We start from the raw sequence: 22,532 nt of genomic DNA on the forward strand, positions 1-22,532 counted from the left end.
TCATTTTAAAGCCTGGCCCTTATTTCATAGTTGCAACATTTAGATGATTTGAAATGAATGCTGAAACCGCAAGGGAGGTTTCCAGGCAGGACTAAAGACTCTGCTTCACTAAATTCCTTTTCCTTAAAAAGTCTCTAGCTCAAGTTTTAGTCAAATTAAGCAGTTTAATTATTAGCTGGCTTGGCATTAATGCTTATTCTCTAGTACAGTTTTCTTGTCAAATAATGTTCCAGGCAGGCCAGACACCTCCGTCTCCTCCCCAGTCCTTCCCTAAAATCTCATCTTCCCCTTTATCACCAAAAATTTGGCACTTGTTGGGCTCAGACACTGACCTGGGACCTCAGGGGCCCAGGCTCATTCCCTGTCCAGGCTGAATGAATCACTCCCTTGTACAGGAAGACAAACACCCACTTTTCCAGGGTCTCCTTTAAATGTCAAAGGTTTTCCTAACAGAAGCATGGTGTCACATTGAGAATGACAAGAAGAAAGTACAAACTATTATCTTCTCTCTTAGGAGGTTAAGTGTCTTGACGGTTCTCCAACTTAAAATCCAGGGAGGACTGGAGCAGTGTGGGAGGCAAACCCTGCAGGTGATTCCTTCCTCCTTCCTTTTATGTCAGTTCTTATTAGTTAATTCACGTGTTATCATCATCAGTCACAAGTCAAGGGTTCAGCTCAAATGCTGATATCAAATCCCTGTTATCTACCTAAATTATTATTTATTTTTCCATAAAACTTGAAACAGCACAGCACACACTGAAGTGGTAACACTCTTCACACTAAACACCCTCCAGCTTTGTGAAAGAAAGAGGAGAGAGAAACAAAAAGGAAACATGAGAAAAGACAGTTCAGCACTAGAAAACACAGGAAATGCACCGAATGTTAGGCTGGTATTTACCAGGATACAGTAAAACTCTTCAGCAAGATCCTAAATGATTGTGCTTTCCCAGTTCAGTTCAATTACACAAGGCCAGCTCATACATTCAAGGCAACTGTCAAAACGTGCTTTAAAATAATGATAGTGGGTAATGAATTGCAAGGAATTACAGCTACACTATCCACCAAAGGGGTTATAAATGCTTAAGAACAAACCCATGAGAGTACCTTCACATCTTCATCTAGTTTCATTATCTTCTTAATACGAGCCAGGGGGAGTTCTTGAACCCTGAAGTCTTTCTGCAGAGAGATGCACATTTGAGAGACACTTTACTGATATTAACTGAAAACAAAGGTAAGGTGAGACATGTTAAAACAAGCCTGGGCTGTCAGAACTAAACTGGCTAAAATTAGATTCATTGAAATAACTTATTTTCTTTGAGGTATTCAGCTTCTCCTCAGGTCTGAGAATGCTTATCTGCTTTCCCCCATTTTATACTGATAGAATTATACTTAAATCTTCCCTCAGACACTTGTATCTTCACCTCAACGTTGAAGTCATTCTGCAGAACAGAGTGTTTCTAACGTTACACATTTCTGCATCTATTTATACTTGAGGCAACTAATTCAATGAGCTGTCTCTGGACCCAGAAACCACTGGAATTCATAAAAGAGAAAACGAAGGCAAACAAGAGCTATGTGGGGCCACAGGATGAAAGCTGCTCTGCTTTGTTTGTACTTCCCTGTTGCCCAATACCAATTTTGGTGTCAAAAGCCTTGAAAGAATCTTGTTAAAAAAATGAAAAACTCTTCCATTCTTGGTTTTGGACAGAGTTCTTCCTATTTCCCAGCAAAGAGAAGCTGCTGAGCTTCCCTACAAATTGTGGGCTCCCTTCTCTGAGGGCAGAAAGAGGAAATAAATAATAATAATAATAATAACAATAATAATAATAATAACAACAACAACAATCATCATCATCATGTGTTGCTATCAGGAGCCTCTTAAAAGGGAGAAAGGCTGAGGGTAAATATCAGTGCATTGGGAACACAGGATCCCTGCCCACAAAGGGCTGCTAAAAAAGCATCTTCCCTTCTTAACAAAAATGTCACAGAAAATAAAAGGAAACTCATTTCCCTAGGGAAGAAAGCACTGCAAGACTTGTTAATGAAACAAAAAAGAGGGAGGAAAGATGCTGAAAAAGCTGTTTTCTATTGAAGCAAAATATGGAGGTTGTGCATGGCCCAGTCAGCACACCAGCAGGGGGCATTTTATTTAATTTATATATTAAAAATAATATATCTATATTATTTTATATGCATATATATTAAAAATAAAGAATTCTGTGTCCTTATTCTGTAGAGAAACAGGAATGTGGTGTTTCTGGTACTCCTGGAAATATGCTGCAAATCAGAGTTAATTTGGGGGATGATGGTGTTGAGACCTGCTGCATCTCTCTGGAGAATGTGGGATTTTGGGAAGATTTTGGGCAATGGGAGAAGAGGGAAGCCAGGGCTGGGACCTGTGCTTGAACACACAACATGCCCAGGGTGGCTTTTTTAAAGAAAATTATTATTATTTCTTAAAAAGCTCTTTCCTTTATAAAGAGCCTTGTGAGCTCTGAGCGAGCCTTGAAGAGATGAGAGTAAAACTTCTAATTTGTGAATATCTTCATATTCTGAAGCCTAACTGCAGCTAGGCATGCATAGGTACAACACTCTCAACACCTTTGGAGAAGAGAGGCAGCAGGAGAAATTAGAAAAAGTTACAGCTTCTTTATTTCTTTAAGGCAGACAGGCAAACGTCACATAAATCAGAAGGAAGACGCAAGCAGCACGGTGAGGGAAGCGCGGCCAGGGCTGGCTGCTGCCCAGCACAGCAAACTTGAGACACCAATTCTTCATCTTTTCTTTTTTCCAAATTAGGTCTCGATGTTTTTACAGGCCTCTTCTAACTCACTGTGGGGCTGAAAGGCTAGTTTCAGCCTAGCCCTGTCTCCTGTTTCTCCAAGACCAGGCTCCAGTCCTTTCTGTCATACGGGACAGAACACAAGGAGCTCTGGTTTGTTCTTCAAAAGTAGCTCCCTTGTTTTTTCCTCCCCTGCATTTTAGATACTAGTGGCACATGAAAAATGCACAAAACCAGGCACAACAGCCCCGAAAAGCAGGGAACCAAAGCAGCTTTCCACCAGGCAGCTGCTCCAACCTCTCCTGTGCAGAACATGCAGATGAGCTTTAAGTTTACTTACGTCCACATCCACGGGAGAACTCCCAACAAGATGCAGTAACTGTCAGGATTACACAGGGAACAACTGCATAGGAATGTTTTGCAGTTATCCCTTTTCCTTTCCAACTCCCTTCACTGTCCTCAGTTTGAATTTTCAATGACTTACCAGCTTGCAATGCAATAAATAGATTAATACGACAGTTAAAAATTAAGCTGCCCATACTTGATAAGCTGCAGAACAAACCCCTTTCATGTGGAGATGAAGACAAACTACAGCTCTTGAACACAAGAATTCACTGCACTGAAAGAGGAAAGTAATTAATTCTGGTTATGCATACAAATTTCTACATCTGTTTCTTTAATCAACTATCTGCACACAGGCTGAAAAAAAGCAGCTTATCTTCAGAGTAGTGGATTGGGGTTTTTCACTTTGAACAGCCCGTCTTCCACTGGAGCTCTTTTGTTTTCAGCTCCATTCCAGGCAGGGCAACGTGCTTTCAGGGCCACTCTATCACAGTCATTTATCAATCTCTCTTGAAAAGTCATTTTTATGATATGCCCTTGTTCTCAGGCACGTTTCTTTTGGGGATGGAAAAAAAAAAAAAAAAGAAGCTACTTAGTCCAATTCTTAATTCTCAGCCTATGCATGATTATTTTTTCCATCAAGTGTCTGTAATTTAATAAAGTGCCTGGTAACGGGGCTCTTGGCATCCCAGTGATTCTCAACATTTCAGGCTTGTCAAAGGAGACTGTTCTGAAAGAGGGCACAGTAGGTTCTATACATAAGTCTGAACCCAAAAAATCATTCAGAAAGTTGTAACTGTCTGCCAGTAGCCAGGTGTCTGAATTTATGAAGGGGGGAAAAGACTAAGTCATATTTTGGACAGGAACACCTGCCAGGGTCACTGGTGGGGCTTGTCCTTCAGGGTGGGGAAGGGTTCCCTCACATGCAGGTCTCACATGTTCTTTGACAGCATTTCCCAGCAGTTAAACAGTCCACATTGTATAATGTGGGTATATTCTCCAATCCCTCAATCTTCTGGCAGCTGAAATACCTCATGGCAGCTACACCTGTACCTGTAGCTATTTTAAAATCACTTCCCATTCCTCCCCTAACTGAGCATAATTCCTCTGCACTTGACTAGAAAGCAGTCACGGTCATCACTTGGCCTGCTAAACAATCTGTGAGGCAACCTGCTTAGTCCAGAAAGCTGAAGGGCTGACTATTCTCTCTCATTACACGATGAATCAGCTGCATTCAGTTTGTATCTCAACTTCTGGTGGCTGCAGCCAAGTCAAAATCCTGGCTGAATGATTATTCACCAGCCCTGAAGGCCACCTTGCAGCGTGCCAATAGCCAACTCTACTGGATGATATAAGCAGCAGGAACACGTTCAAGCTGAGGTTTATGTTGCTGCCAGACACTACCAGGCACTTCCCAGTGCCAGTTCCCCAGAAGGAAGGCAGTGGATGGGGACACTCACCACCGTGAGGTTGCGAATCTCCTCCATCACCCGTGGCCAGAAGGACTGGAGGCTCTGCTGGGCATCACTGTTGCTGGCTGTGCCAAAGCCACTATCTGTGGACATGCTGGGAGCTGGGAGAAACAAAAACAAGGGTTAGCAATGAGAGAAGGAGGGAGGGAGGCGGAGGCAAGGGCTCCCAGACATTCCCTCCAAGCCCCAGGAACAAAGGAAGGGCTCAGCCAGGCTAATGGCCCTGGAAAACTGTCAAAATAAGACATGCCAGTCCAGGGCTCACAGCAACAATGCAAAGATACAGCCTCTGGAGTTGTTGCTTTTAAATTCTATTTATTTTTCTGAAGATTGAAAAAGTACATTAAAAATACTTTTAAGCAAAAGTAGTCTTCTTATTTCCCCACTGCAGCTCTGCCTCTTCCCAAGGAGTTACAAAACAACTGATGCCCAGGCACAGCTCTCCCTCCAGTGTGCACCCATTATAACATCATTTTTCCTCTTGTTTTTTTACAGCCAACAGCGCAGGATGTGGCAACAAACCCCCCTCAAGTTGAAACCAGAACATCAGTGTCAGTCCAACATAATTTCTACAAAGTGTAATGAAATATTTGCTTCTGTGCCTGTTCAAAAGGCCTCAGGTTTTGTGGCTTTAACACTGTGGAAATACCTCTAGTCCTTGGGACAGGAGAAAGGAAGTTTGGACAGTGCAGAATGTCAAAAGGACAAAGTAAGATTTAAAATTAAAATATGTGAATTTAAACCACTTTTCTATGCCTGTCAGTGTTCTGCAACTGCAGATGTTAAGCAAGTCTGGCCATTATTAAATTTATACTGGATGTTGCCTGTGCTTTCATTAAGGCTTGTTTCTTTGCAAATGGCTTTGCTTACAGCACATCCCAGTAGTCATCAGGAACTTATAAAGAGAAAACAAAGGGACAATAACTGGGTTCAGACTTCCCTCTGTGACCACGCTGTGCTGCAGGGCAGTGGTGAAGAGGTCAGGACATGCAGCATCAAGCAGCCTCGTCCTTGGGTGACCGAGACGGTGCCAGCCCACGTGGCACTGCCCAGGCACATGCCAAGGTCCAGCTGACACAATTCCTTCCTCCCCTCCTCTCAACTCCTAGGTCAAGTCCTGTCTTTTTGATATGAGGAACTCTTACGACAGCTCTAGTTAATATTAAAATTAAGGCAGGGAGTGCTTGGGAATCCCTTGGAAGGCCAAGACCAGCCTCACTGGCTTCCCCTGTGCGACAGGAATGGGTGGCTCCAGCAGGGTTCCCATCAGGGAACTGGAAGGCTGGGGGAGACATACCAAAAACACATACACACACACAGGACCTGCTGAGATCCAGTCTGGCAGAACAGAACACGGTGCTTCCCATGCACTGAAAGCATCCCAGTGGATGCCAGAAGGAAGCAGAACACAGGAGGCAGTGAGGAACTGATGTGAAGCACTTGGGTCACCCAGAGCAGCTCTGAAGTTTCCCTTAATGACAAACACACCCCAGGTACAGACAGTAAGTCTCTGTCTCTCTCCATTTCCAGCCAGAAGGAAAGGCTGCTACATTTTTTACAGGAAAGATCTCAAAACACAAATAGATGTTTGTGTAATAGATGCCAGGTAATGGAAAAAGACAGAAGAGCAGCTTTAGCTCTGCCAGGGACAGGAAGGATCCTCGTTTGCTTTTCACCCACCATGACCTCAGGCCCTCCTCATGCTGAGGGGGAGCTCAGTGTCACCCCACAACACCCCTGGGGAGGCAGTGGCCACTCACCAGTACTGCCAAAATCTACTATTCCAAATTAATGATGATCCATAAAATCTTAACACATCTTATTAACAGTTTATAAATTGAAAAAGGGGAGATTTATGCTAGACAGCAGGAAGAAATTCTTCAAGATGAGGGTAAGAAGATGCTGGAATAGGTCCCTCAGGGAAGCTGTGGCTGCCCCATCCCTGGAGGTGTTCAAGGGCAGGTTGGATGGGGCTTGTGCAGCCTGGTCTAGTGGGAGGTGTCCCTGCTCATGGCAGGGTGGTTGGAACCTGATGATCTTTAAGGTCCCTTCCAACCTTAAGCACTCTATGATCAAAGCCACAAATGCCAGACAATTAGATGGTTTCCTCCTGCAGGCTGCACTTCCCAAGGCAGGCTCTGAACAGTTGTTTTGCTTTCCTCAGGGACACAGGAGGCATGTGAAGAGTCAAAGGGGATTTTGACAGGGGATGACAAAGGGAAGGTCAGAAGATTGGCTTTTCAGTCAGAGACAGGAGGAACTTCAGGTAAGAACCTACAGAAACAAGTGACTGACAAGTTCCCCAATGACTGTTCAACAACTATTTGCATTATAAACCCACCTGCTTACAAACTGAGATAGTTCAAGTATTTAGAAGAAAATAAAGAGAGATAAATACTCTAATGGGAGACTTAAATTGGCATTTGGCTCTTCTCTCCTTGAGCTGCATAGTCAAATGTAGACAAAAAAAATATAGTTTAGGTGCATAAATAAAAGCTAATCCTTGAGATCTGCTCTGTACTGGCAATACTTCAACACTAGACAGGGTCTTCTCTGCAACTGGAGATGCAACTCATCTTGATGAGCCAAATAATTCTTCAAGGCTTTATTTAATAATACAAATTACTTGCACTCAACCCACTTAAATGCTGTACTGGAATAGAATGCTCTACTTAAACCCAAGAAACAACAGGTGAAAAAACCAAAACAAAACAGGAAAAAAGCTAATGGAGCAAAGAGAGAAAAGATTCCACCACCATCACTTTCCCCCTGCTGCACACCAAAGGAAATGTCTTGCATTAAATATATGCCTCTGTGGCATTCAAGAAGAGCTAGAAATGGTTTACTCCAGTAATCTATAATTTTAAAAGTCCTGTTAATGAATACAAAAAAATTCCTGTCTTCAAGGTAAACACAGGACTGCTTTGAGAATACAAAATGAACAGCCTGATGCTCAACCCACGGACAATTGCTACTTTTAGTGACTCTTATGGGTAATTGGTAGGAAATTGAGTAAGAATAGAAAGTCACCAATAGGCTAATGTTCTGAAAAACTTCTAGCATGAAATCACTATAAACTCCAAAATAAAAGGTTAAAACTGCTCAGAACGTTACAACAGTAATTTCGTCCCATTAAAATATGGATTGAAGGTGCTTGCAAGCATTAGAGAAGGACTGCAAGGAAAAGCTCAAACTGCCAAGCAAACCCACAGCCTTGGCTCTGCAAAACAAACTGTACTCATGAAACCATTCCTGTGCAATTAGGTAAGTTCCCTCACCCAAGGGGAAGCTGTGTTCTCTTCTTTTAAGAGTGCTTCCTATCAGGATTAGTGCCAACAACAAGAACCACCAAAGCAGGCAACAAAAGATAAGCCCACCAAAGCCAACAGGGAACCAGTTCCTCTGATTTCACTTATCAGTGTCTAAACCTGTTTGGGGGTTTTTGATATGCAGTTCGCAGGGAAATTTTAGAGCTTCATTATACTTCATGTTTCCTCCTCTAAAGATTTCCTCAAGAACCCTCTGCAGAAGGGAAAGGTGCTCTGAGGCTGAGCCAAGCGGATGCTACACTGAGCTCGGGGCAACCACACACCAGCTTGAGTCCCAGGAGCCCGAAACCTGAACACCAGGCTGTGCAGAGATGGTCTTGAAGAATCTGGATGAGGAGGTTCACACACACACAAAACACACCAACTGACAACATGGACATGTTACTGAGTTGGGTACAAGCAAGTAAACAAACCCATCCTCCAAAAAACCCCACACACAGCAAGAAATCAGGGTGTAAGAACAGGAGAGACTGGGATACACCTGCTTCACTACAGCCAATCCCATCCACACAGCCTGGAATACATTCCATGAAGGCAAACATTTTATTTCCAGACTAAGGGGAAAAAAAACCTGAAGGCCAAAAATGCACAAAATGCCTGGAGGTGATTACAAAGCAGACTAGCAAGCACATCTCAAGAACCACAGCATCAACACTTTGCAATTAAGAGCTTTTCTGCTCACCAGAGCAGAACACCTTCTACAAACATTCAACTTAACAAAATCCTGTGGCAGCTGCCAAACACTCCAGAGGAGCACAAAGCAAGCATGAAGACACCTCTGGTGTCTGTGGTTGGGTTTTTTTTGTTGCCTTTTTTTTTTTTTTTTTAAACAGCTGCTAGTTTGTGCTCTGTCTTTAATGCCTGGGCTGGGGGAACAGCCCAAGGAAGCTGTCTCTCCCTGAGTGCCCACAGTCTGCACGCTTGAGCAAAAACCTGCTATTGAAACACAAGCTACAGCTACATAATCATAAATAAAACCATGATCTCTGATCTTGCAATTCCACCTGGAGCAGGTACCCAGAGCTTTTCAGCTAGAAAACCAACAGCCAGGAACAGCCCAGCAGACCTAGGAGAGCAGCAGCTGCCAGGCAGAGCCACAGGACATTCCCAGGCATTGCCGGTGCCCCTCGCCAAGGGAGCTTGGGAACAGGAACTGGAGGACAACCTCCGTGCCAGTGAGGGTCATGTCACAGCTTCTGACGTGCCTACTTTTAAGTTAATCCCAAACTGGCCTGACTAAGAAGTCAACCAAACAAAATCAACTGGGTGGAGAGCAACTCTGAACGAAATGTATCCAAATATCTGAAGGGATATGCAAATAGAAAACACCAGAGGGAAGGGCTGAAGATGGAGGAGGCAATAACTCAGCAACATCATCAAGTACCACCAACCCTGGTGACATCAGAAGTGGCAAGTTCTTTGCATATAGTCCAGTCACATTCCCATGACTTACATCATGGGAAGGAGCCCATTTTACACAGCTGTGTTACCCGCCAGCAGAAGCATCTTCTGCCCCAATGTTTTTAAAAGATGAGCAAGATACTGACAAACACTCCGGCAGACGTTTTGCCTCAGCATCCTTGGATTTTAACACACAAATATTTCTGAAAACTGCAACTGAAAAAACAAATTCCCCCTGCCAGATTCTAACACCACACAGATACAGATTTACCACCTCCACTGGGTTTTGAAGGCCTCCACCCTCTCAAACTCCCCACTCCCCCAACCCTTAAGATGCTGTTGGTTTTACAACATCCACTATTCCCACAAAACTCACGAGGTAATTACTAGGAAGTAGTGTTAGAGGAGAAAATCAGCAATGCAGTTTCTCTCAAATATACATATATATATATACACACACACACACACCTTTACTAGCAAAGAATCAAAGGAAAGGCTGCAGCACCCAGCAGAAACTTTAAGTCTGAAGAATTAAAAATAGATTTGAGGAGCTGAAAAGTGAATGTTTAGAATAAACACTAATCCCAGCATTCTGTGGTACTTCCAGCCTGATGCACTAACTCTCAAGACTGTACGGTTCTGTTTTGGGAGCACGTCCCTTGATTTAAAAGTAAAATGTGCAGAGCCACACTTGCATATCTAAAGAATGAGCTCTGTGTAGCAGCCAGTGCCAGACACCTGATCCTGCCAGAATCAGAGGGAACAATCTAGCAACCAAGAACTAGTTTCACAAGAAGAATAAATATGGTTCTGTATGAATTTGGTAACAGACTTAGGAAATGTGAGCAAAGGAGGAGTCTTCCACGTATGAGGGAAAGTCAGATCTCAGCACTCTCTGCAAGATGCTGCTCCCATTAGCTTAATTAGAGTAATCTGCAGGATCAGGAACTCAAATGCAGAATCCACAGTTTGAAGAGGGCTCCAGCAGCAACCCTGGGTCTCAGCAGTGACCAGAAGGGCTGAAGCTGTTCTGCAAGGCTGGCTCAGTGCTGCAGACCAGCAGCACCTGCTTTGCATGACATTCTGCCTGTGTGACCTTATTTTAAAATAAATCCTTGATAAGTCATATTAATGCTCCAAAACTGCTTCCAGAGATATCATAGCTTGATTCACTGTGCATTTTCTCTGCTTTAAGATCTATGCAAGTCAACACAGGTATTTTCAGCCAAGCCTCCCTTCATGAAATTAGATCAAACTTTCTTCCATTACAGTTTCAAACTACACATTCAGTAGAAACAAGCACAGGTGCACAGCAGGGCTGAAAACACAAAGGTCCCAGAACTGCTGCCAAAAAAATAACCTTTCCCTGCCTGGGGGTTGGCAGTGATGGTGTAAAAATAGTTCTTAATTGTGTTTGAGAACAACAGTTTCTTCTTCTACCTTAATATTCAGCCCTTGCCTGCAGAATTATGTAAAATAGTTTTAAACCAATAAAGCAATTCAGAAACTCGAGTGGTGTTGGCAGTAGAGCTGACCCTGTGAACAGACAGCTGGTTTTTCCAAACCAATGCCATGGACTTTGTGTTGTATCTGTTTTCTGCACCTCCTGCTTCCCAAAGCTCTACCTTTGAGCAGGAAGGGTGGTGAGAGCTACTCAGACTCGCCAAGGGAACCTACCTGACTGCTGATACAGGGCAGGAGAGAGCACCTGAAGCAGGTCTGCATGTGGCCACCAGGAACACCATCTCAGAAGGGCACACAGCTGCTGCACCATCCTCTACAGGAGGTTTCCCAGCTGTGGAATTATGAGGCACCCCAGTTCCAAGTCCCCTCAAAGACAGGCACAAACCCCATCTCCACCGCCCGTTTCTGACCTGATGAGGAACCAGTCGCTGCCACCAGTGGCAAGAACTGAACAGACCCAGTTTGAAATCTTCCTATGGAGTCTACAAAAATAAGATGTGGCCCCAGACAAAACACTGTGGCAGATGGAAAAACCACTGACAAAATTTGTGCCTGGCCCTGCTGAAGCAAAAGGAAAGCCACGAGTCACAGCATGTACAGACCTGGGGTTACAACACACGAGCCTTCGGCTCCTCAGCAGTTCCATGAGAAGATCCAGTGAACACGCTCCCTGGGAATGGGGCTTGGAGAGAGCCAGGCCAGCATGTATTGCCACCCACCCCTACAGGTGCCAACCCCCTTCCTAAAGGAGGAGTCACTTCAAAGTACACATCCAGTTGGGACTCATTTCCAGCTCTGGTGTGCCAACAGGACAGCACAGAAAAGGCTTTGCCTGAAAAACACGACCCAGGCTGGGGAGCAGAGGGGACACCACGTGGAAAGAGATTCAAACAATGGGTTTTTTGACACAACACCAGCTTTGAACAAAACCTAATACTCCACATCATGATGAAAAGGAAGCAGGAACACTTTAAAGATGAAAACACAATTGACTCTCTAACCCACAGCATCCCACGTCCAGCACACTGGTTTCAGCAGTAATGATACTGTTATTAAACCATAAAAACTTCTATCATTATGTACAGGCAACAAATTATTAATAAAGTGTAGCTAAACCACAGGCCAAAATCAGAAGTCCTACACTTGCCTTTACCACTAGTTTTATTTATTCAGAAAAGACAGGAACTCTGCTCCATTTCTATAAGATAGTGCTCTCAAACCCAAGGCAGCCTTCCAGGTAGTGGAAAAGGGGGATGACTTGGGCAAGCCTCAAGTTCTGCTCCTGATGAAAACATAACCTTCCAACCATTCAAGACCATTTCAAGAGGCTTTCAGTCAAGCCAACATAACTCAAACCACCAGCATTTCCTTCCAAGGGGCTATTATAAGAAAGTTTTGCAATTCCTCAGATTTATTTTTATCTGTTCCCTCTTGTGGTATGACATCCACACAACTCTCTCAGCCTGTACCACCCGTGGTTGGCTTTAGCTGATGGGAGAATCATTCCAGGCTCTGGGATAAGTGCAGATTTCTCTCGTCTGAGAAAATTAAAATTGAATATAAAGGCCAGGCTAGTTAAATGCTGCACTGAACTACCTACCCAGGATGCTGAGTGCTTATTGCTAAAGGATTTTAAGGTTGTAAAGCAGTGTTTAGGTTGAGTTGATCTTGCCTCAGGGCAGAAAAACTCACCAAGATGACCTCTTCAGGTGCCTTCTAGCCCTTTTTTCTATGAATATTTAGCAGTAAATTATCTTCAAAGCACCGTGTGAACATTAGCTCCCCAATACCTCCAACACAGTCCTTGTGTTTTCCTTCATGTGAAGCACAGCACTAAACGATTCCATAAGTTTAGGGTTTGACTGAAGCCCAAATAAATTGCCAAGTCAGAGGGATGGGGATCACCACTTCCAACAGCATGGACAACTCCTCACCCCAGCACAGCTGGGATCAGCAAGTGAGCAGGGCCAGCCCTGCATCCCTCTCCTTGCTGCTCAGAGCCTTACAATCCACACAGCCTCCTCTCCCTCTCTCCACCCCAGTACCTGTGGCAGGAATTCTGCTCCTCCCTTCTCCCATCCCCAGACACTCCACTGCCAAGCCAGCAGGGAGAGCAAGCAGCAGAACTGATCCCAGCACGTCCAGGAGGGAGGTGGCAAGGCCAGAGGAACCATGACAAGGAGGAATGGATTAAAACTGGAAAAGGAGAGATTTAGATTAGACATTAGGAAGAAAGTCTTTAGTGTGAGGGTGGCAAGCCCAAGGAAGCTGTGGAAGCCTTATCCCTGGAAGTGTTCAAGGGCAGACTGGATGGAGTTTGGAGCAACCTGGTCTGGTGGGAGGTGTCCCTGCCCATGCAGGGGGGTGGTACTTGATAATCCATAAGGTCCCTCCCAGCCCCAAGCATTCCACAATCCTACTATTCACTCATGCAAAGCAGAAACTGGCCAGGCAACCTTCCCCATGGGGAGTCTGTCAGGAAGTCACAGCCCTGATTTTGCAGGGAGCTGCATCCAACTGCCAGGAAGCCAGTGCCTTCCAGGGGGCACCGGGCTGGGAACAGCCTGGCAGGAGAGCATGTTCTGTGGGAACAGAGCCTCCAAAGCTGCTTCAGCTCCAGCACGGAGGAGAACATCTTCAACATCCGACAGCACGGAAGAGAGCAGAGGCATTTCACTGAACACACACAAGCTCTCAGCAAAACTGTGTTGAGTTTCATACCTTGACAGAGAAGACAGTGTGACCCAGCAGAGAGACAATTGGCAGTGCAGATAATGGCACCCTGCAGTCCCAGGCAGGAGACTGTCAGCTGGCCTCACTCCTTCAGGAGAAAAAAACAAACCCATCAAGAATAATGCCTGCTTTTACACAAGTATGGAGTTTCTAATGGCAGTGCACTAAGTACCCACAGAGCTGCTAAAAGTTCCCTGTCCAGTCAAAAAAAAAAGCCTACAAAAAAAGGGAAAGCAAACAAAATTATCTGTCTGTGCTGGTTAATTTACTTCAAAGAAGGAGACAGCTCAAGGGTCACACTTGACATTTGGGTTTTCAACAGTTAAACATTATTAAAGAGTGCAATTTTTTGCAGTGCAATTTTGGCAGGCATGCACACAGAGTAAGAAGCAGAGGAAGAAAATTCCCAGTCAAATAACAACAGTGCTGCCTCTCCAGCTCCCAAATTAAGCACCCAGCAGAAATGGAAAACCTCTTTTAAGTAAAGAGCCTTCAAGTTAGTCAAGTCTACTTCAATAAAACAGTTGGCACACACCAAAACAATACTGCATATACACTTTTATCGCAACCAACCTAGCATAAAATTGATGTTCTGTACCACAGCTTCATAAATTTAAAATAAATTACAACTACACACTTCACAAGTGATTTCCCAGTCCTGGTGCAGATGCAGTTTTACTGACTTCCCTTTAGCAGTTGCCTTAATGGGGATAACAAGGAGGAAAAAAAGTGATCCTGTAGGATAAACATGCAAATCTAAACCCTCCTGGGTCACCTTCGTTGAATGAAAAAACACAAGTGGGCCTGACCTGTTTTGATTTGTCAGGAAGTGACAAAATAGCAGAGCAAGCTACAAACCAACAATGGAAGAAAATCCATTTTCATGTAGAAAATCCTAAGATTTTCAGAACAAACAAACAAACAGTCTTCCTGTAACTCCTGGCAAGCTTTGGCAGGTATCCTGAAGTCTGAGCTTGCTGTCAATGCCCCTTGTAACAGTTGCTACATTTTTTGACCCATTGAAAGATAAAGCTAAACTGCCTTCTTTATCAAAACGTAATAATTCAAGAGTTGAAGTGAGCAACCACATGAATTTAATTCACTTAGAACACAGGCAGATTGCTAAGCCCTGAAATGAAGAAAGCACTTCATGTGCTCAGACTCTCAGAATACAGATGTCACGCCACGTTACATAAATGCAAATACTAGTCCGATTAAAGAAAAAAACCCAAACCCAACCCAAATAAGAGTGGCTGGAAAGGTGACCTCCTGCAGCATCCACCACCCTCAGTGTGGTGTACATGCATCCTCCTCCTCCCAGCTCCTGAGGTGCTCAACACGGGGACAACGATTTCCCACAATCAACTTCTCCCTTTACACCTTCACGGCCTGTTCAGCTCGTTCAATAAAACGAGCCTGGAAAAGTCCCCTAAACAAAAAGATGAGCCTGTTTCCTGAGGGCACAGAGGACACACAACTAACTCCACTGAGCAGCACAGAACAGGATCCAAAGAGCTTCCTTTCCCTCACAGTACTGCAAAAAAAAAAAAAAAAAAAAGCCTGGAACTGGTAAAATTTGTTCATAAACCCCCTTATGGTGCTACCAAAAGCTGTAGGTTTTTCTGCTGCTCCTGACCTAGAAAAATCAAGCAGCACCTCTTCTTACACAGCTACAACCTCTCGCAAGCTTAGGTGATGAAATCTGATAAACAGGGGGTGTCACCAAGTCTCCTGCAGGATTCCTCACTTCATCTCACAGGGGCTGCAGATTCCCTCGTGTTCTGCCCCCCCTCCAAGCCTCCCAGCAGCTGAACCCACCCTCACCCCAAAGAAAAAACCTCAAAACGCCTCGTTTTTGCTTAAAAGATGCTAACAATGACCTTCAGAGTCCCAGTAAATCCCACTCCTGGCTGCTGCAGGAGTTGCTGCTGTTCCATTAACACACTGGAGCAGCCGCCGTTATTAATAGATGACTTAAGGTGACTTTTCCCCTTCTGCCCCTTCTCGGATTGAAACGGGAATGACAGGCCAGGCACCACGGAAAGTTGAACAAAGTGATGCTGTTCATCAGTCTTAATTTAAATTAAAAACACCCTAAAGTCGTACTGGAAGGTTGGAACAACTGACAGACCACTCGGGTGGAGGTTCAACCCCCGCAGATCAAGCTCAGGGACCCGTGTCTCTAACATCCCTACAACAATAAGTTGCCTGATGGAATTATCTCTTCTTTTCAAAACAGTCATTTTAAGGGCAGTAATTAGCAATCGGGGGGGGGAAAAATGATCAGAGCAGGGCTGAGAACACTGGAGTCATGTCACCCAGTTCACCCCAGAGAAGGGGAGGAGGGTAACAACAACATTTAGCATCTCTGGGCAGGAGAGGAGGAGGAGGAATGTCTGCAGTGTGACCTAACTCCTCGCTGAAAACTAACTTTAATTCTAATCTACAAACTATCCTGTGTCCCCGATGCCCTCGGCCATCGGGAGCAGCTTCGTTTTTCCACTTTGATTCTATTTTCATTATTTTCTTTTTTTCCAGTCCAAAGTGCCGTCAACAAACTTTGTCCTTCACTCTGGAACCCCGGAGCTGTGGTATTTCAAGGTCACTGGTGCTGGGAGGGAAGGCCTCACTCCTGCCTCTTCAGCTGCGGCACCGGAGCCCAGCCCGGCCGGAGCTCGGGATGGCCCCGGGAGAGCCGGGAAAGCCCGTTATGCTGCAAAACTCCCCAGCTCAGCGGCTCCCGCACCCCGCTGCTGTCACTGCCGGGCTGCGGGCTCCGGTGACCTTCAGTGCTTATTTGCCAATAAAAAGGAAAACAAAGGGCGGCTGAGACTTGTCAGGAGTTGGGCTGGCGGTTCGGAGGTACCGGAGGGCTCGGTTGCCTCCCGAGAGCTGCGTTTCTGCTCGGTGCCCGCGGAGCAGCTCCCACCGGCCGGGCAGCCCCCGCCAAGGGCAGCCGGGGAGACACCCCGGGCCCCCCGAAGCAGCCCCGGGAAGGGGTGGGGAGGCGCTGCCTTCTTGTATTACCCCCCCACCTCCCCGTTACCGGCCCAGGCGCGACCCCACGGCAGGGCGCGGCCCCGCGTCGCCCGCGGCCGCACCCGCCGTACCGGGGGCTCCGCTCGGGGCCACAACCGCCGCCCCCCGGGCGCCTCCCGCCGCCCCGCGGAGCCCCCGGGTTGCCCCGCATCACCGCCTCCTCCTCCTCCCGCCGCACAAGACCCCCGAGGCCGGGCGGGCAGCCCCCGCCGCCGAGGCCCGCTCCCCGCCGCCCCCCGCCCCAGCCAGCGCGGCCACCGCCATCGACTTACTGGGCCGCAGGCGCTGCCCGCCGGCCGGGGGGCGGCCGCGGCGGGGGTCGCCGGCCCTCGGGCCTCCTCGCCATCCCTTTGTCTTTGAGCTGACCCCTGCCTGCCGGGACTCCGCGTCCCCGCCGGACCGGGCCGCCGGCCCCTTTAACAGCCGGGGCTCAGCCTACCCCGCTGCGCCCGCCCGGCCCGCCCCGCCCGCGCCCATTGGCTGAGCGCCGCGGGGGGGGGCGCGGCCCCGCGCGCCCATTGGCTGCCGCCGGCGGCGCAACCTCCGCGGCCACTTCCTGTTTTAAAGTTACCTTGAGAGGCGGCGCAGGGGTCAGAGCGGCCCCCTCCGCAGCGCGCGCCCGGGCCCGCCCCCTCCCCCCTCCCGCGCTCCTATTGGCCACTCGCGTTCCCATTCAAACCAACGGGGGCGGGCGCTGATTGGCCCGCGCGCCTGTCGCTCCGGCGGAGGCCACACCCCCGGTGCGGCGGGCGGGGCCCCGCGCTGCCGGGTCACGGGGCGGCACGTGGGGGGGGGGGGGAGGAGATAACGGGAACGGAGCCGCCGGTGCCGAGACCGTCGGTGTCGGGACCGCGACCCCAGGGCAGGGATGCGCCCCCGGTAGGGCCAGGCCGGACCGGGCCCTCCCGGAGCTTCGCCTCCCGCTCTCCCGGGCCGTTATTCCCAGATTTCCAACCGCGTTTCCCCGGCAGAACGTACCGGTTGGAAAAAAAAATCCGGATGGAGCGGCAAAAGGACTGTCGGGAAGCGCAGCCGGCCCCGCGCTGCTCCCGTGCCTTCGTGCGCGGGGGCGCGACCCGTGTCGCCCACCCCCGGGAACCGGCGGGTCCCACCGGGCTTACGGATCCCAAGGGAAGGAACAGGCCGCCCCTGGGAAGGCCGGCAGGGAAGGGGTGGTTTCCATCCTCGCAGCTCTGAAACCAGAGAATCGTATCCTAGGATCACGGGAGGGTTCGGGTCACACGCGCGCCCTGCCCAGGCTCACGGGGGGTCTGAAGCTCCAGCTCAAAGCTCCACTTCTCATTCCGACCGAGAATCAGGGAAGTGTCAGATTGGAAGTGACCTCTAGAGATCAGCCAGTCCAGCTCCCCTGCTAAAGCAGGAGCCCCTGGAGCACATTCCACAGGACTGCACCCAGGAGGGTTTGGAATATCTCCACACCCTCCCTGGGCAGCCTGTCCCAGGGCTCTTTCACCCTCCCAGTCAAGAAGTTTTCCCTCATATTCCAATGGCACTTCCCATGTTCCAGCTTGTCCCTGTTGCCCCTCGTCCTGGCTCCATCCTCCCTGCACCCACCCTGAGGTACTTGTAGGCATTGATAAGGTCTCCCCTCAGCCTTCTCCTCTCCAGGCTGAACAGTCCCAGCTCTCTCAGCCTTTCCTCACCAGGGAGCTGCTCCAACTCCCCCATCATCTTTGTCACCCTCCCCTGGACTCTCTCCAGCACTTCCCTATCTCTCTTGCCCTGGGGAGCCCAGAAAGAAGTGCCCAGCACTGCTGCTTCTTCTGTGAGCAACCCGAAACCTACCAGAGCTTCGGGTCTGGAGCCAGCCCTGAAACACAGCTCAGCCACCACGAGGCAGCCCTGTCACCCTGCCTGCCCTGTCACCTTCAGCCCTGACCCCCCAACACCCACACAGCTCACGGTGCAGCCAGAGAATCAACAGACCCGAACGGAACCCACCCCAGCACCAAAGCACTGCCTGCCACCCGTGCCCTGCTCACACTGCTTGTAACACACAGAGCACAACCAGTGACAGGAGGGGCGTTTCTTTCACTTTCTCAGCTCAGGAAAAAGCAGGAATCTAAGCAGACCGTATTTCCACACTGGTATTTCCACAGCTGTCGTGTTTTGAGCACAGGTTAAACAATCCCATGGGTATCACCAGAGACGCAGAACTCACCCCCGGGGCTGTGCCCTGCCCCTCCTTCCCCCAAGCCGCGGGGCAGCCTCTGGAGAAGCCCCTTAAGGCTTGTAGAGCAAAAAAACCCCTCAAAGATCGGTACAACGCGGCACCACCAGGAGGTGAAACCGACCCCTCCCGCACCAAACTCCCCCAGGGGGCCTGGCGGAGCGGGCCTGCCCCGGGAGGCCTCAGCGCCCGGCCCTGCCCGCCGGGCAGCACCTGCCCTGAGCACGGCCCGCAATCCCGGGCTCCCCGCAGCCCCAGCCCCCCCCCCCAGCCCCGGGGTCCCCGCAGCCCCAGCCCCCCCACAGCCCCGTGGTCCCCCCAGTCCCGGGTTCCCCCCAGCCCCGGTCCCCCCCCCCCAGTCCCGGTCCCCCCCCCCCCCCCGAGTCCCGGTCCCCCCCCCCAGCCCCGGGTTCCCCCCAGTCCCGGGCTCCCCCCAGTCCCGGTCCCCCCCCCCCAGCCCCGGGGTCCCCCCAGTCCCGGTCCCCCCCCCCCAGCCCCGGGGTCCCCGCTCCCGCCCGGGCCGCGCGGGGCACGCGCCGCTGTCCTGTCCTCTCCCCGGTCCGCCCCTCGGCGCCCAATCAGCGCGCGGCTCCCGTGGCCCGCCCCCCCGCGGCGCCAGCCAATCAGCGCGCGCGGCGCTGCCAATGGGAGCGGAGCCGTTAAGGCCGGGGAAAGGGGGGGGGGGGGGGGGGAAGGGGGGACCCCCTCGAGCCGCCCCCGCCCCTCACGGTCCCGCCGCTCCCGCCGCCGCGCTCCACCCGCCATCCCGCGCACTCACCGCGCCGGCCGGCGCCTCGGCTGCCTCCGCCTCCGCCGCCCGCGCTGCCTCCGGCCCGGCCGGCGGGAGGTGGGAGGGAGGGGGAGGGGGACGAGGCGAGCGGGAGCCCAGCGGCCGAGAAACAAGATGGCGGCGGGGCCGTCGGGCGGCGGGGCGGAGGCTCCGCCCCTTTCCCCTGCGCGGCCGCGGCGCGCGGGCGCGTGACCCGCGGCAGATCTCGCGAGACCTGCGCTGGGGCGGGGCGGGGCGGCGGGGACCGGGCGGGCCTGGGAGCGGGGCCTGGAACCGGAGCCGGCCCCGGTGCGCGGCCCGGCTCCTTCCCGGCCTAGAGCCCGCGCTGCAGCAGCGCCGAGGCCTCAGGCTGAGGCGGGCTGTCCCCGGGAGCCGCCGCCTGGAGCCCCGGTCTCAGCCGAGGGGCTGCACGAGCCCTCGGTGCCCGTCCCCAGGGGTCTCGTTCTCCCCAGACACCCCGGGGGGCTTCCCAGGGCCCCGCTGCTCAGGCTGCCGCCCCCCGCCCGCCCAGCCCCGAAGGGCCGCTCCTCCCTGCGCCTCTCGGCTGGCCCGGGGCAGTTCCAGCCCCGCAGGCCCGTCCAGCGCCTCGCGCCGGCTCCATCATCGCAGAACTTGCCGCTGCTGCCCTGCCCGAGCTGGAGCCGAGTCAAGCAAAAGTCTGTGCTCCAGCTCAGCCAGCCGTCCCGTTTCCCAGGGACTGCTTTTCTGGCTCGGGGACACGTTACACTGGAGCGTGACTCATCCTGCTCCAGTATTTTCCCATGAAAAAAAGAGCATCCTAAAAATTACCCCCATCGTTGCCTCCTTATTGTCTTTCTGGGGCATCCGATTCACAGCTCCAAAGAGGATTATGCTTGTTTGGGGCTTTAAATGCCACCAGAGACCGGGAATTTCAGGTCCTGGGTGGCTGCTGCCCTTCCCCTCACCCTTTCCAGGGAGCTGCCAGAACTGGTGACACGTCCTGGTGAAGTTGTTGGTAGCGTGGTTCAGTGCACAAGCTCTGCAACCACAGGACGTTTGGATCCGTGGTTTGTCTTGGGTGATATTTGTGCAAACACGGGGAAGGGGACACGTTCCTGTGCCTGCTGTGGTCTCAGAGCTCGCCTGCCCCCAGGGCTGCGTGTTGGCACTGGAGCAGGAGAGACCTTGCAGCAAATTCCTGTGGTTTTATTGGAAGTCCTGCAACTCCCTGCTCTTCGGGTGCTTGTGAGGGCAGCCAAGAGAAATAAAAGTCGTGCTAGTTGGTTTTTATTATTGATTCTCGCCACTTCTGAGCTCACCTTTGGTTGCAGGGCTTCCTGGAGTGTTGGAGTGGTCCATAGAATCATGGGATGGTTTGGGTTGGAAAGGACCTTAAAGACCATCTAGATCCCACCCCCTGCACGGGCAGGGACACCTCCCACCAGCCCAGGTTGCTCCAAGCCCCATCCAACCTGCCCTTCAACACTGCCAGGGATGGGGCAGCCACAGCTTCCCTGGGCAACCTGGGCCAGGCTCTCACCACCCTCACAGGGAAGAATTTCCTCCTCATGTCCAACCTCCATCTCTCCTCTTCCAGTTTTAATCCATCCCCCTTGTCCTCTCCCTCCCTGCCCTTGTCCCAAGCCCCTCCCCAGCTTTCCTGGAGCCCCTTCAGGCACTGGAAGGTGCTCTAAGGTCTCCCTGGAGCCTTCTCTTCTCCAGGCTGAACACCCCAACTCTCCCAGCCTGGCTCCAGAGCAGCTCCAGGTTTTGCAGGTGCTGCTTCGTGTTCCCGTAACACCCCTCCTCAAAATGACTGATAAATCAATGAGCCCGCCCTGCTGCTGCCCGGCGCAGCCGTCACACCCACCAGCGGGTTTTCCTGCCGGGGGCTGGAGGGGTCTCTGCACGATCCCTGCTCCTCCTCCTCCCGCCGGATCCCTCCCGCGCCGGGTGGCGGCGCCGCCGATGCTGCCGTTCCTCCCCGGTTCCTCCCGGGCTCCTCCCCGGCTGCATCGCCCGGAGCTGCTCGGCTCCCCCGGGCAAACACCGAGTCCCCGTGTCAGCCTGAAACAGAGAAGAGCCAAGAAAAAACAAGGAAGCAAATAGCAATAAATAAATAATACTAATAAAAGAGCTTTCTCTGCGTTATCGTTCTTGCCCTGGAGCCGTTCGGGGTTCGCTGAGCTCCTGCTCTTCCACCATCTGCTCAGCTGATCCCCTCCCACCCAGCAGTGGGACCCCGAGGAGCTGAGTGGCACTGGTGGCACCTTGGGGACTGGTGCTGGAAGGGCTGGAGTTGTTTGACTCTAGGGAAAATAGTCCCTTAGAGCTGCGGGGACACACTCAGCCCCCTGCTGTCCCCCAGGACCATGGTGCCAGCACTCCTGGATTCATCCCGAGGAAGCTGTTGCTTTGGGGCAAATATCCCCATGCAAAGAAACAAAAAAAAACCAAACACCAAAACTGGGTATAAATGGAGATGGAGATGGAGATGGACACAGCCCCTGGGAGATTTGGGGGCCCCACTGTGTCACATCTTAGGTCACACCTGATGCCAGAGCCCAGACTGGGCTCCTGACCCATCCTGCAAGTGCCACATCCCACCTGGTGCATCTCCCAGATGGGGACCATCCAGGTGGTATTGAAGTTGGAGAGTCAGTATCTGCTGCACACACGTTTCTGGGGGGCTGGTAGAAACCTCATCTGCTGCACTGAAAGGAAAACCTGGAGAGAGAATTTGTCACAAGAGAGAAGGTTATTTGGTGCTGCCAAAGGATTCCCTGGGAGACCAAAAGACTGAAGGACAATCCAGTGCTGTGGTCACTGTCAGCTTTAGTCTCAGGTGGTTTGACTTGACTCCCAGAACAACAAGGTGCTTCTACCTTCTCCAGCCTAGACAGGAGTCCCCCAACCAACCTACTCTCTCCCATGTTTTTTTCCCAGCCCTCCATTCCCAGGGCAGAGATGCTACAAGTCATTAATCCCCCCTACACAGTTATGAGAACTAGAAACCTGGACTCAGGAG

At 50.6% G+C, this 22,532-nt stretch overlaps 1 protein-coding gene across 8 annotated transcripts in view; it reads right to left on the reverse strand.

Moving 5' to 3' along the window:
- NFYC (nuclear transcription factor Y subunit gamma) overlaps positions 1 to 19,681 on the reverse strand; it is a 31,602-nt gene extending 11,921 nt beyond the window's left edge. The window contains exons 1-5 of one of the 8 annotated variants that reach the window (XM_051638211.1): positions 19,532 to 19,681; positions 13,512 to 13,611; positions 12,836 to 12,986; positions 4,585 to 4,697; positions 1,105 to 1,176 (exon numbers count right to left, since the gene is read on the reverse strand). In XM_051638211.1, coding sequence (XP_051494171.1) covers positions 1,105 to 1,176; positions 4,585 to 4,697; positions 12,836 to 12,869 — 219 coding nt within the window. In that variant the 5' untranslated portion in view covers positions 12,870 to 12,986; positions 13,512 to 13,611; positions 19,532 to 19,681. Of the gene's footprint in view, positions 1 to 1,104; positions 1,177 to 4,584; positions 4,698 to 12,835; positions 12,987 to 13,217; positions 13,461 to 13,511; positions 13,612 to 16,834; positions 16,968 to 17,540; positions 17,559 to 19,531 lie in introns of those variants that run through there. The other 7 variants (XM_051638210.1, XM_051638212.1, XM_051638213.1 and 4 more) reach the window with 7 other exon arrangements.
- Positions 19,682 to 22,532: the final 2,851 nt, after the last annotated feature.

The sequence above is a fragment of the Apus apus genome, chromosome 21 (assembly GCF_020740795.1).
Source record: "Apus apus isolate bApuApu2 chromosome 21, bApuApu2.pri.cur, whole genome shotgun sequence".
Classification (NCBI taxonomy): domain Eukaryota; kingdom Metazoa; phylum Chordata; class Aves; order Apodiformes; family Apodidae; genus Apus; species Apus apus.